The 12,336-nt window shown below is 39.1% G+C and overlaps 1 protein-coding gene across 4 annotated transcripts in view; it reads right to left on the bottom strand.

Moving 5' to 3' along the window:
- inpp5b (inositol polyphosphate-5-phosphatase B) overlaps positions 1-12,336 on the bottom strand; it is a 41,268-nt gene that overhangs the window by 19,842 nt on the left and 9,090 nt on the right. For 3 of the 4 annotated variants that reach the window (XM_084435266.1, XM_084435267.1, XM_084435268.1), the window contains 7 exons: positions 8,349-8,397; positions 6,903-7,073; positions 5,729-5,830; positions 5,187-5,301; positions 2,650-2,766; positions 1,276-1,463; positions 11-122 (listed from right to left, as the gene is read on the bottom strand). In XM_084435266.1, the coding sequence (XP_084291392.1) occupies positions 11-122; positions 1,276-1,463; positions 2,650-2,766; positions 5,187-5,301; positions 5,729-5,830; positions 6,903-7,073; positions 8,349-8,397 (854 nt within the window). Of the gene's footprint in view, positions 1-10; positions 123-1,275; positions 1,464-2,649; positions 2,767-5,186; positions 5,302-5,728; positions 5,831-6,902; positions 7,074-8,348; positions 8,398-11,292; positions 11,410-12,336 lie in introns of those variants that run through there. The other variant, XM_084435269.1, reaches the window with a different exon arrangement.

Below are 12,336 nucleotides of genomic sequence, written 5' to 3' on the forward strand. Positions count from 1 at the left end.
CGAGTGTTACCTGGTCATGATTACACAGGGTCTCAAACTCCTTTTTAGCTATTAATTCCTTCACATGATCGACTTCAAGGTCACTTAATCGATAGTTTAGATCTCCCAGCCATAACACAACACTGGAAAAGAAGAGAACATTGACCATAAAAGACTTAAACAGGGAAAACCTGACAATTGTCTCTAAATAAATGGGTGGTTGATTATGATTTCACTTTATTTCACTTTAGTTAGTGTGTAATGTTGCTGTTTGAGCATAAACAACATCTGCAAAGTTACGACGCTCAAATCTCAAAGCAAAGGGAGATATTTTCTTTTACACAAATCGCTGTTTAAGGACTACAACAACCGGCTGGTAGGAACTACAATGAGCTTCTTCACGGGTTAGTGACATCACTAATCCTAAAATTCTACACCATAGAAACCACCCAGAACACCCTAGCAACCACCCAGAACACCCTAGCAACCGCCTAGCAACACCCTAGCAACCACCCGAAATACCATAGCAACCGCCTAGCAACACCATAGCAACCACCCAGAACACCCTAGCAACCGCCTAGTAACCACCCAGAATACCCTAGCAACCGCTTAACAACACCATAGCAACCACCCAGAATACCCTAGCAACCGCCTAGCAACACCATAGCGACCACCCATAACATCCTAGCAACCGCCTAGCAAAAAACTTTCTGCTCCAAACTTTCTCAAGCCAACTTTCTCGACAAACTTTCTCATCTACATTTGCATACACCCCGGGAACGCGATTTATAGATTATCATGACAGAATATGCTAATCAATGACTTGAAGATAGTTAACTCCACATCAGCTACATAAATTCATCAACTAGCCATTCAGAAATGTCCTGTTGCTTCTACATGTTGTCACTTCTTCTTGAGTCTCTCCATCATTGTCTGACTCCGGTTTGAACATAAAAGGCTAAAAGCTTTTTTAAATTTTCAGTGCGTGTGTGTGTAAGATAATAGGAGCTGCTAACACACACACACACACACACAAGCTGTTGAAGCTCCGCCCTCTGTGCCGGGAGCAGCAGCTCATTTGCATTTAAAGGGACACGCACAAAAATGGTGTGTTTTTGCTCACCCTCAAAAAGTGACACTTTTAACATGATATAAAAATATAAATTGAGCTAAAACTTCACACACACACACTCTGGGGACATCAGAGGCTTATTTGACATCTTGTGAAAAGGGCATTATAAGACCCCTTTAAATCAGATATGCTGCATGTTGGCCAGCTATCGTGTTAGTTCATACTTGTGTTTCATGATGGTGAGGGGGGGCAGTGAGGGGTCCTCCTGCCGGAACTGAATCCTGCGGCAAATGTCCTTAAAGTCCTGATTGCGTCGTTCAAACTCGTCGGTGTGCGCGGCGAGGTGGGAGTTCACCACACAGATGTCCGAGTTGTGAAACTGGAAGCGAATGGCTACTGCACCTTTATTACCCTAAAGGAGAAAGAGGGTTATTTGAATGTTACAGGCTTATGCTTACATTATTTTTGCTTCTAATTTAGGAGAACAGTTGGAGTCCATTTTGTAGAGATGGTAATGTTAATATGCCACGATATAACATGCAGAACTAGGCATGAGAAAATGGAGCTCATCAAGGTTACACTTTATTTTAAGGTGAGGTTGTTTGGTTGTCTACATTCAGCGCTCCTCTAACACACTCACCACCCGCCCCATATAAAACACTCGCCATCCGCCCCATATAACACACTCACCACCCGCCCCATATAACACACTCCGCCCCATATAACACACTCACCACCCGCCCCATATAACACACTCCGCCCCATATAACACACTCACCACCCGCCCCATATAACACACTCCGCCCCATATAACACACTCACCACCCGCCCCATATAACACACTCACCACCCGCCCCATATAACACACTCCGCCCCATATAACACACTCACCATCCGCCCCATATAACACACTCACCATCCGCCTCATATAACACACTCACCATCCGCCCCATATAACACACTCACCATCCGCCCCATATAACACACTCACCACCCGCCCCATATAACACACTCCGCCCCATATAACACAGTCACCACCCGCCCCATATAACACACTCACCATCCGCCCCATATAACACACTCACCATCCGCCCCATATAACACACTCACCACCCGCCCCATATAACACACTCCGCCCCATATAACACAGTCACCACCCGCCCCATATAACACACTCACCATCCGCCCCATATAACACACTCCGCCCCATATAACACACTCACCACCCGCCCCATATAACACACTCACCACCCGCCCCATATAACACACTCACCACCCGCCCCATATAACACACTCACCACCCGCCCCATATAACACACTCACCACCCGCCCCATATAACACACTCACCACCCGCCCCATATAACACACTCACCACCCGCCCCATATAACACACTCACCACCCGCCCCATATAACACACTCACCACCCGCCCCATATAACACACTCACCACCCGCCCCATATAACACACTCACCACCCGCCCCATATAACACACTCACCACCCGCCCCATATAACACACTCACCACCCGCCCCATATAACACACTCACCATCCGCCCCATATAACACACTCACCATCCGCCCCATATAACACACTCACCATCCGCCCCATGACGCCTGTGCCGACGGTCTCCGCCTCCATCTCAGAGATGTGCGCCGCGTGCTCCGCTTTCACATAGAACAACAGCATGATTCCCACCAGCCGCACCAGCTTCACCTGAACAACACACAGCAATACTCTTACAAGGACAATAAAGGGGTGAAACATTTAACCCTCTGGTGCTCTTCGTCATTCTTAATTTTTTTAGTATTGTTTACTTCATCGGAATGGTACTAAACTTAGTAAAGGCTTTGGCACATGCTATGCGAACACAAAAACAAAAATCATGGACAAGATTCGAAAAGGTTAAACGGTCTTTAAAGAAATAGTCACACTTGTTCTAATCGTGGTTAAAAAATGGAAATGAATGGGAGACGAATTTCCTCTAGTGGAAGCGGTTGGTACTGCAGCCACACACAATTTTACTGAAAGCTCATTTTTTTGAGATGTCAAGCTCATATTTGGAACACAATTAGTTTAGATTCATGGCTTTGATTTTCTTGCAGTTTTAGAATAAAAGATGTTTTTGGAAATATATATTTCATATAAAAATTGGAAATAATATTTTTGTGCATTTTTCATAACAACAAGCGTAAAATTCTGTAACTTTTTAAAAGTTTTTTATTTTTTTATTTTTTTCACTTCAGCAATAATCTGCCAAGTGTCGTCTTTAAAAAGAGATCAAACTTAATTCTGTTGCTCTAAAGCATTCAAGATTTACCACAGACTAGTTAGAAGTTTGTAATAAATTGAAAGCCATCCATATCAGCAGCGTTTTCTAATAAATAGAGCTTCCCCGACTTAAGATTTATGCCAGCAGCCATTTCACCCTGTAGCCCAAGACTGGTAGCCCAGTGAAGCTAAGCAGGGTTGAGCCTGGTCAGTACCTGGATGGGAGACTCCTGGGAAAACCAGGTTGTTGTGGGGAGAGGTGATAGTGAGGCCAGTAGGGGGGCGCTGCTCACCCTGTGGTCTGTGTGGGTCCTAACACCTCAGTGTCGTGATGGGGACACTATACTGTCAAAGAGCACCGTCCTTCGGATGAGACGATAAACCGAGGTCCTGAATCCCAGGATGTCCTTCGAAAAAGAGTAGGGGTTTAACCCCGGCATCCTGGCCAAATTTGCCCCTTGGCCTCTGTCCATCATGGCCTCCTAATCATCCCCATATACTGATTGGCTTGATCACTGTCTCCTCTCCACCAGTAAGCTGGTGTGTGGTGGGCGTTCTGGGGCAATATGGCTGCCGTCGCATCATCCAGGTGAATCTGCACACTGGTGGTGGTTGAGGAGATTCCCCCTTCCATGTAAAGCGCTTTGAGTACCCAGAAAAGCGCTATATAAATGTAACAAATTATTATTATTTTCTATTCGACTAGTAGTCGTTCATTTAAGCCATTAGTCGACTAGTCAGACGATTATGATATTAATTTATTTACTTAAATATATACTTAAGGTTGGGGAGAGGCATCGGAAAATGGTTTGAGTTTCAGAGCTGAGAAAGGATATTATATGAAACATTGCTCTACATTACAGATAAATAAGCCGTAACAATGAGCCTTTAAATAATATATTAAGCGCGCAAGTGCACGCATAAAGCTTTCGCAGCAAAAGTAATGATTATGAATGTGTTGAAAAGCAGTCTGTACATTTCAAAACATAAAATGTATAAAGTCCCCCTGTGGTGAAAATCCAGCTTTTAATGTAGTTTATGTGTCTATGTGGTGTTTTTAATATGCTTTAAGACAAACCGTGTGTAAATTCATAAGTCGACACCATTGCTGAGTATTTCCTCCTTAAAGCTGCAGTGAACCAAAGACAGTCTCAGAAACACGCTTTGAAATCGCTGGTGTTTCTGACGTCACAAACTACCTTGTAACCAATCAGATCAACGTGTGATCGTCAACCAGTGGATCTCTGAGCTGAGTGAGTGAGTGGAGGCGGGGCTCATTAGCATATTCATAGAACCACGTATACTAAATGAGGAAAGGGTGTCGAGTTACTAGCCAGGTCCTACCAGACTCTCATACATTTCATTTGTACACAGAGTCTGGCCACTCTCCATCGACAAGCGTTAACTTCCTTGAAGGCGGGTACTCTGTTGAAGTTTATTGGATCTGCCCAGAGTCACTCTGGATCTGCCATAACCAATCGCTAACGTTTGGTCGTGACATATGTCTACAACTCAAACTAGCGCACCACCTCAACGTCATCGTTCTCAGTCACTCCCTCTGTTCGCTGATTGGACCGGTAAAAAATTGACCGGAGAAAACCCAAGAATATCCGCAAACCCAGTAGAAGTGCGTAGGAGGGCGGAGCCAGGATATCGAGTTACATTCAAGATATTTTAAGGCATGAAGACATTGTTTTCAAGGAAAAAAAACATTTAAATATGTCATTTTGGTGATCAAAGATGAGTTTTATAGTTTGGTCGCCTAAGCCTCTTCTCGTTTAGTTGACTATTAGGGTGTTATTATCCTAATTAACCAGTGCTTCTGAACATTAGCTCATGGGTGCGCGGGCAGAGGAGGTCCTTACTAAAGCATACTTGGCATCTGGATGGAGGCTCTTGGTGACGGCTTGCATCCACTCTGGCTCTTTAGGAGTATCATTGAAGAGAAACGCCTCCTTACTGAGATCCAGCTCCTGGAAACTACAGCAGGGAATCACACTCACGTCTTCATCACTGTGTACGTGATCATAAATGTGACCCTGGACCACAAAACCAGTCACATTTTTTGAAACTGAGATTTTATACATCATCTGAAAGCTGAATGAATAAGCTTTCCATTGAAAATCTGGAATCTGAGGGTGCAAAAAATTCGAAACACTGAGAAAATCTCCTTTAAAGTTGTTCATGTTGGCGATTGTGCCGCATTCGCTCACAAAAATAAATGTTTTATATATTTACGGTAGGAAATGTACAAAATATCTTCATGGAACATGATCTTTACTTAATATCCTAATGATTTTTTGGCATAAAAGAAAAATCTATAATTTTGACCCATACTTATATACCCGTGCGACTTGCGACTGGTTTTGTGATCCAGGGTCATAAATATACTGATGCGTATTCTCACCCCACGAGGTAGAAGTCAGGAGGGGTGGCGGTGGACGCCAGCCACGGACTGAGACTTTCCTTCGGATTCTGGCCGTTCACATTGTACGTCCCCAAGAAGAAGCTGTCGGCACACAATGAGAACAGAGCCGGTGATTCAAAAGATCCCACAACACGAGCCAAAGAGAGAAGCTGCCGGTTTAAATTAAGAAACATCTCACGCATACTGAAACCTCACGATGAGCCTGAGAGAACGACTGCCAGGGTCAGAACAAAACAGGCATAATAAAGCCATTCTGACTCTGGACTTAAGGCTTTTTGTCCTAAAGAAGAGCTTTGAGCGCCTATACTTATGATTTATGAATACTCTTCATGTATTTGCAGCTGTAGGACAGGGTTTCGCTCAACAGGGGGCGACGTTGAGTCACTGCTGCATTTCTAAGGGAAAACAAAGTGCACTAAATAGAAAAAGGTACGAGTAACAAACAAAACTGTTTAATTGAAAAGTGTTATTTATAACTAATAGGTTTCAGGGATGATCTTTGAGTTTGTTTTCTAAATAAAGGCGACCAAAGGTACAGTGAAATCAGTCTTAAATAGTGTAGATTTTCCAGTCTTTTCTCATTAGTTTACATAATAATTTGTAATTTTATAAGTGTTATTATTGTACATAATAATAAATGACTTTCCTCACAAAAAGGTATTTCTAGTCAATAAAATATTTTGAGCAAAGAAATTTTGTTTTTTATTATTAATGTTCATGATTTTTACTCATTTAATTGTTTTGTGGGAGGGAAACGAAACACTAAAACACACTTTTTTTAACAGGGAATAACTGTTATAGCTAATGTTAACAATATTTCACAGTAATGTCAAGAAAATAACATTTATGCATTCAGTGTCAGTGTTTCTAAACTCCCAGAAACTCCTCCAATCACAACACACTGCTCCAGCCGACCAATCAGAGCACAGTGTGCTTTTCAGAAGGAGGGGCTTCATAGAGACAGGAACTAAACAGAGCGTTACTGACAGACTGGGAAGAGAGGAGCCGCAACAATGGAGAATATGGGGAGAAATAATCAACATTCAGTCATGAAAACCTGTTCTAGTAGAGCCTGAAAACAACACCAAGACTCTGTGAAACGCATAATCGGTCCTCTATGACCTCAAGCATGAGAACTGGCACTGATCCACACCTGTAGTTCTGGATGTATGTGTAGGCGTCCTCGTTCTTCAGGAGCTCACACTTGATGAGGTTATCCCGCAGGCCGAACTGGGGCATCCCGAGCATCTGGTCTTTATTTGACAAGATGTGCTGGGAGTTTCGGATCAGGTCATCTCTCCCCTCGCCCTTCCCTCTCTCCTGACTGAAACAAACCCAGATGAAATGATTTATGACATTTATGGCTTTTATTCAAGATGTGCAACATTTGAGACAGGCACAGAAGCCGGCTGGGAAGCGGATCCACGTGCAGGGCAGATTATTAAAGTGTGAAAACACGGAACAGGAGGAAACACCCTAAACTAGGGAATGTCCATTCAACGACGGACAGAGAACAAGTGAAACGAAGGGCGATACACAGGCAGACGAGCTTAACAAGAGAACAAGGGGGCGTGGCTAATGAGAAACACCTGGGGAGACTAATCAACATTAAGGAACTGCAAAACATGGAGCAAGACAGGAAATAACATAAGAGTCCAGGAACACACAACACAGGTTGGAGTCATAACAGGATGCTTTAAAATGATCAGTTAAGACATTTATAATGTTACACAAGTTTCTATTTCACTTTAACGCTGTTCTTTTGAACTTTCGATTCATCAAATAATCCTGAAAAATAAAAATATGAAGCAGCACGCCTGTTTTCAACGCGGATAATAATCAGAAATGTTTCTTGAGCATCAAATCCTCATATTATGCTGATTTCTGAAGGATCATGTGACACTGAAGACTGGAGTAATGAAGCTTTGATCACAGGAATAAATTACACTTTACTATATTCACATAGAAAACAGCTGCTTTACATACTAATGATATTTGACTGTTTTTACTGTATTTTGATCACATGTGGTCAAAAACACTGAGTTAGGTAGTGTAAATATGATGAAACCACCAATGATATCTTACATCAGCACTCTTACAGTAAATAAACAGTATTAAAGTATTGTTTTGAGGTTAAAACGTGACTTCACACTCCCAACTAACAACCAGATTATTAACCTCACCTTGAAAATCAAGCCATAATGGGTTTTGTAGAGCTATTAGAAATGAGTCAAACTGGGCATTGAACATTTAAAATACTCCTTAAAGAGAATGAAAGCAAACTTTAAGTTTCCTTCCTTCCTGAAGGTTTGTTTTCATCACTGATTTCTCTTCTACAGTGTATGACATCATGCATCTTGTTTTTGGTGACTGAAGATTAGTCTGCAAATTACTGTCATAAACACAAAAAAACATGTTTTGGAAACACGAAAATATGCCTAGCGGAGATTTCCTGAAGATCAATCGGAGGTGTTGAATAAGCCCGGCTTTAAATCACGAACAGCCAGGAAAAGTCATGTTATAACTATATATACCATGTTTAAGCTGTTATAACTGCAGATTTATGAAATAACGTAAACGCTACTAGTGTGAAACGTACCTCTCACACACACCGTCCTCTTTCTTCTGTCCGACGCCGTCGGCCTTTCCTGCAAACGTGGTGACAGAAGATTAGCTCAGATTAGTCCACAGCATTACACACACACAAGTCCTTCATTAATACACACTCGCTCAAATCTCATGAGTTTTTCTTTTCAAGGATTACAATCAGAGATCTCACTTATCAATCAATATCTTTATTATGTTTCAAATTTTAAAAAATTCAAAGCTGTATCATATACTTGAATTATCATAACCACTTGAAATGGCTCTGTATCAATATCAGACGGGTGAGAAAATATTGTTTTATCAATACAATTAAACACTACTTTCTATATAGCCTATTGTCTTTCAATAATTCAAGCACTTTTCAAGGACCTTTTCAGAAATATAAGGGTTTTCCAAGACTTACATTTCAAAAAGTCGAATTTAAGCACTTTAATCACCTTGTATGAACACCTGCAGCTGTATTTTCAAGCACTTAAACAAAGTTTCGGTAACAATTTATTTTACAGTGTCATTGTTACACACGTTACATGTAGTTACTGTAGTAATAACTATAAATTATATACAGTACCAGTCAAAAGTTTGGAAACACTACTATTTTTAATGCTTTTGAAAGAAGTCTCTTATGCTCATCAAGCCTGCAGTTAAAAAAAAAAAAAAAAAAAAAAAAAAAACAGTAATATTATGAAATATTATTACAATTTAAAATAATGGTTCTCTTTTTTAATATACTTTAAAATGTAATTTATTTTTGTGATGCAAAGCTGAATTTTCATCAGCAAGTACTCCAGTCTTTGGTGTCTTATGATCCTTCAGAAATCATTCTAATATGCTGATTTATGATCAATGTTGGAAACAGTTGTGCTGCTTAATATTTTTTTTATAACCTGAGATACTTTTTTCAGGATTATTTGATGAATAAAAAGTTAAAAAGAACTGTATTTATTTAGAATAGAAATCTTTTGTAACAATATACACTACCGTTCAAAAGTTTGGGAACAATAACTATTTTTTTTTAAAGAAATTAGTACTTTAATTCAACAAGGATGCGTTAAATTGATAAAAGGTGATGGTAACGATTTATATTGTTAGAAATGTTTTTATTTTGAATAAATGCTGTTTTTATGAATAAATGCTGTTAACGTTTTACTCATCAATGAATCCTGAAAAAAGTATTCCAAAAAATATATATTAAACAGCACAACTGTTTCCATCATTGATAATAACTGAGTATCAAATCATCATATTAGAATGATTTCTGAAGGATCATAAGACACCAAAGACTGGAGTACTTGCTGATGAAAATTCAGCTTTGCATCACAAAAATAAATTACATTTTAAAGTATATTAAAAAAGAGAACCATTATTTTAAATTGTAATAATATTTCATAATATTACTGTTGTTTTTTTTAGTTTTTTTTTAACTGCAGGCTTGATGAGCATAAGAGACTTCTTGCAAAAGCATTAAAAATAGTAGTGTTTCCAAACTTTTGACTGGTACTGTATATAATTATATATTTATAAGCAATTAACCCTTAACCAAACACCCATCCTAACCCTAACCCTATACTAAGCACATGTAGTTAACTAATATTACTCAGTACTTAAATGTATAATTACACTGTAACAATGACACCTTAAAATAAAGTTTCACCAAAGTTTCTTACAGCAATCTGTGGGAGAGATCAGGTCAGAGTTCGACTGTGATGACATCATGAACCCTGCGATGATGTCACACGAGAGGAATGTGGGCGGGGCCAAAACAAACGCCCGTTCTCTCACGCTTTCACACACTCAGGAAATGTCAAAGCAATGGCTTGAGCTAAAACTGCATGAACACAGTAAAGATCGGCTCATTTAGACGATTTTAGTTTAGTTAAACCTTAGTTGTGTTTGATCACACTGATTCAGATTCGACACCTGGATATTATGCAGTCATTTCTGAACGAAAAGTCCATTTTTGTGACCTTGGAATGGACTAGAGATACTTATTTCTAAAATCATCAGTCCACGACTCCACGTGATAAAAAGTTAAAGTTATTATATCTAGTAGTGTCTGACACACTTTTTATTTAATCTTTACGTTATAAATGTATCATATATATAAAGTGTAGGCCTACGTGTGGAATTATTTTGAATTGTCAGAACAATTTAAAATAAAATTTACTTGAACAATTTACAAAGAGCAAAATGGAAAGAAGAAAGTCTGACTGCCGTACGAAGGAGTTTAGATGCGTAGATTATGACTATAGAAACAGAATCTGAATCAAAATCTGATTTTTATTTCCCAGACTTTCTATGTGGGTCCCAGACTTTTAAAGATTTATTTTAGATTATGTAATTAGCTTTTCGTACATTTTAATTTCTTCTGATGTAATATAAATAGTCCTTTGGTTTTACAAATGAATTTTAAAAGAGCAAATATTCCATAAGGTATCTATAAATTATATTAAACAAATTTTTATAGAGAAAAATGTTACGCAGCAGGTCACTAAGGTCAAATACACCATAATTACACTTAATAAAGTGATAAATAAACAATGTGTAAATGGAGAAAAGGAAATAAAGATACAAGCAAACACACATACACGGTTTATAAAGCTGACTGTGATATTATCAGGTGTACTTTATACAGAACACAAGCTCAGATCACAGGATTACTCTTTATACTTCAACATCAAAGCCTATCTAGACATCTAGGTCTATGTATCACACTAAACAAACACACACACACACACACACACGCACACACACACACACACACACACACACACACACACACACACACACACACACACACACACACACAAAGCAGAAGAACTGAGTTATTTAAAAACGGATGACCAGAAGAGACGCACGATCGCTGTTTCCTACACATGTAACGTTAGCTGTGTGTTTAGTTTGTTTAAACTGATATTAACCGAGAGCACTTCTCTTACCATTTAGTGGAGTCGCATTAGACATCTCCCTGTTCTCGCATTCTGACTGTACTTACACACTGAACACACACACACACGGTGCTTTTGGCAGGGACAGGCAGTCCTACTACGCCGAAGGATTGGCTCATGAATATTAAGTACATGGTGACGTCGCCTCCTAACCCTTCTGTAGCGTCCAATCACGAGGCTTCGCAAGCGCCCGAACGTCAGCTTTGCAGCCAATCAAATTGAGCCATTGATTTAACTATCACATTTCTCACTTATTATTCATGAGCAGAGGCTTCCCAGTCATAGATATTATGTTCCCAGTGGGATTCGTCTATGGATTCGTCATGACGCCTCAGGTTGGTTTGCAGACTCGCGCGGTCGAACACGGATCAACCGATTGAGACTCAACTAGCTGATAGTGTTTTTCAGTGTTGCACTTCAGCAGAGATTTGGTGCCTTTTTGGACAACAAAAATATTAAATTTTTGTGTAATAATTGTAGCCAAGTTTTACCTACACAAACGTAGTTTTGTTAAAGTTTCTCCATGTGTTGCGGCATTTAAAAATTATTTTACAATTGAATTTCAATCCTTAAAATAATTAAAAAGGAGGAGTGCCTTTTATATGCGTTACTGGCATATATGGTATATGGATTGCAATATATACCCGGAGTGTAATTTATTTTGTTATAATTTGCTTTTATATATATATATATATATATATATATATATATATATATATATATATATATATATATATATATATATATATACATAACATTTTTTTATATATATATATATATATATGTTATGTTGTTTACGATATGGTGCTTGGTCTTATTGTTAATGTGTTTAACAATGGTGATATGTTAATTCCTCTTTGTGATTTGAAATGATTTAATAAATAAAACCCCTTCAGCAGCGATCGCATCTGCTTTACAGGAGACATTTAATGAAGAAGAAAACAGTTACACGTTGTCCTTGTTACAGTGTAATTGTACATTTAAGTACTGAGTAATATGAGTTAACTAATGTAGGCCTACTTACTGTAAGGATAG

This window comes from Rutilus rutilus (assembly GCF_951802725.1).
Source record: "Rutilus rutilus genome assembly, chromosome: 17".
In the NCBI taxonomy this organism is placed as follows: Eukaryota; Metazoa; Chordata; class Actinopteri; order Cypriniformes; family Leuciscidae; genus Rutilus; species Rutilus rutilus.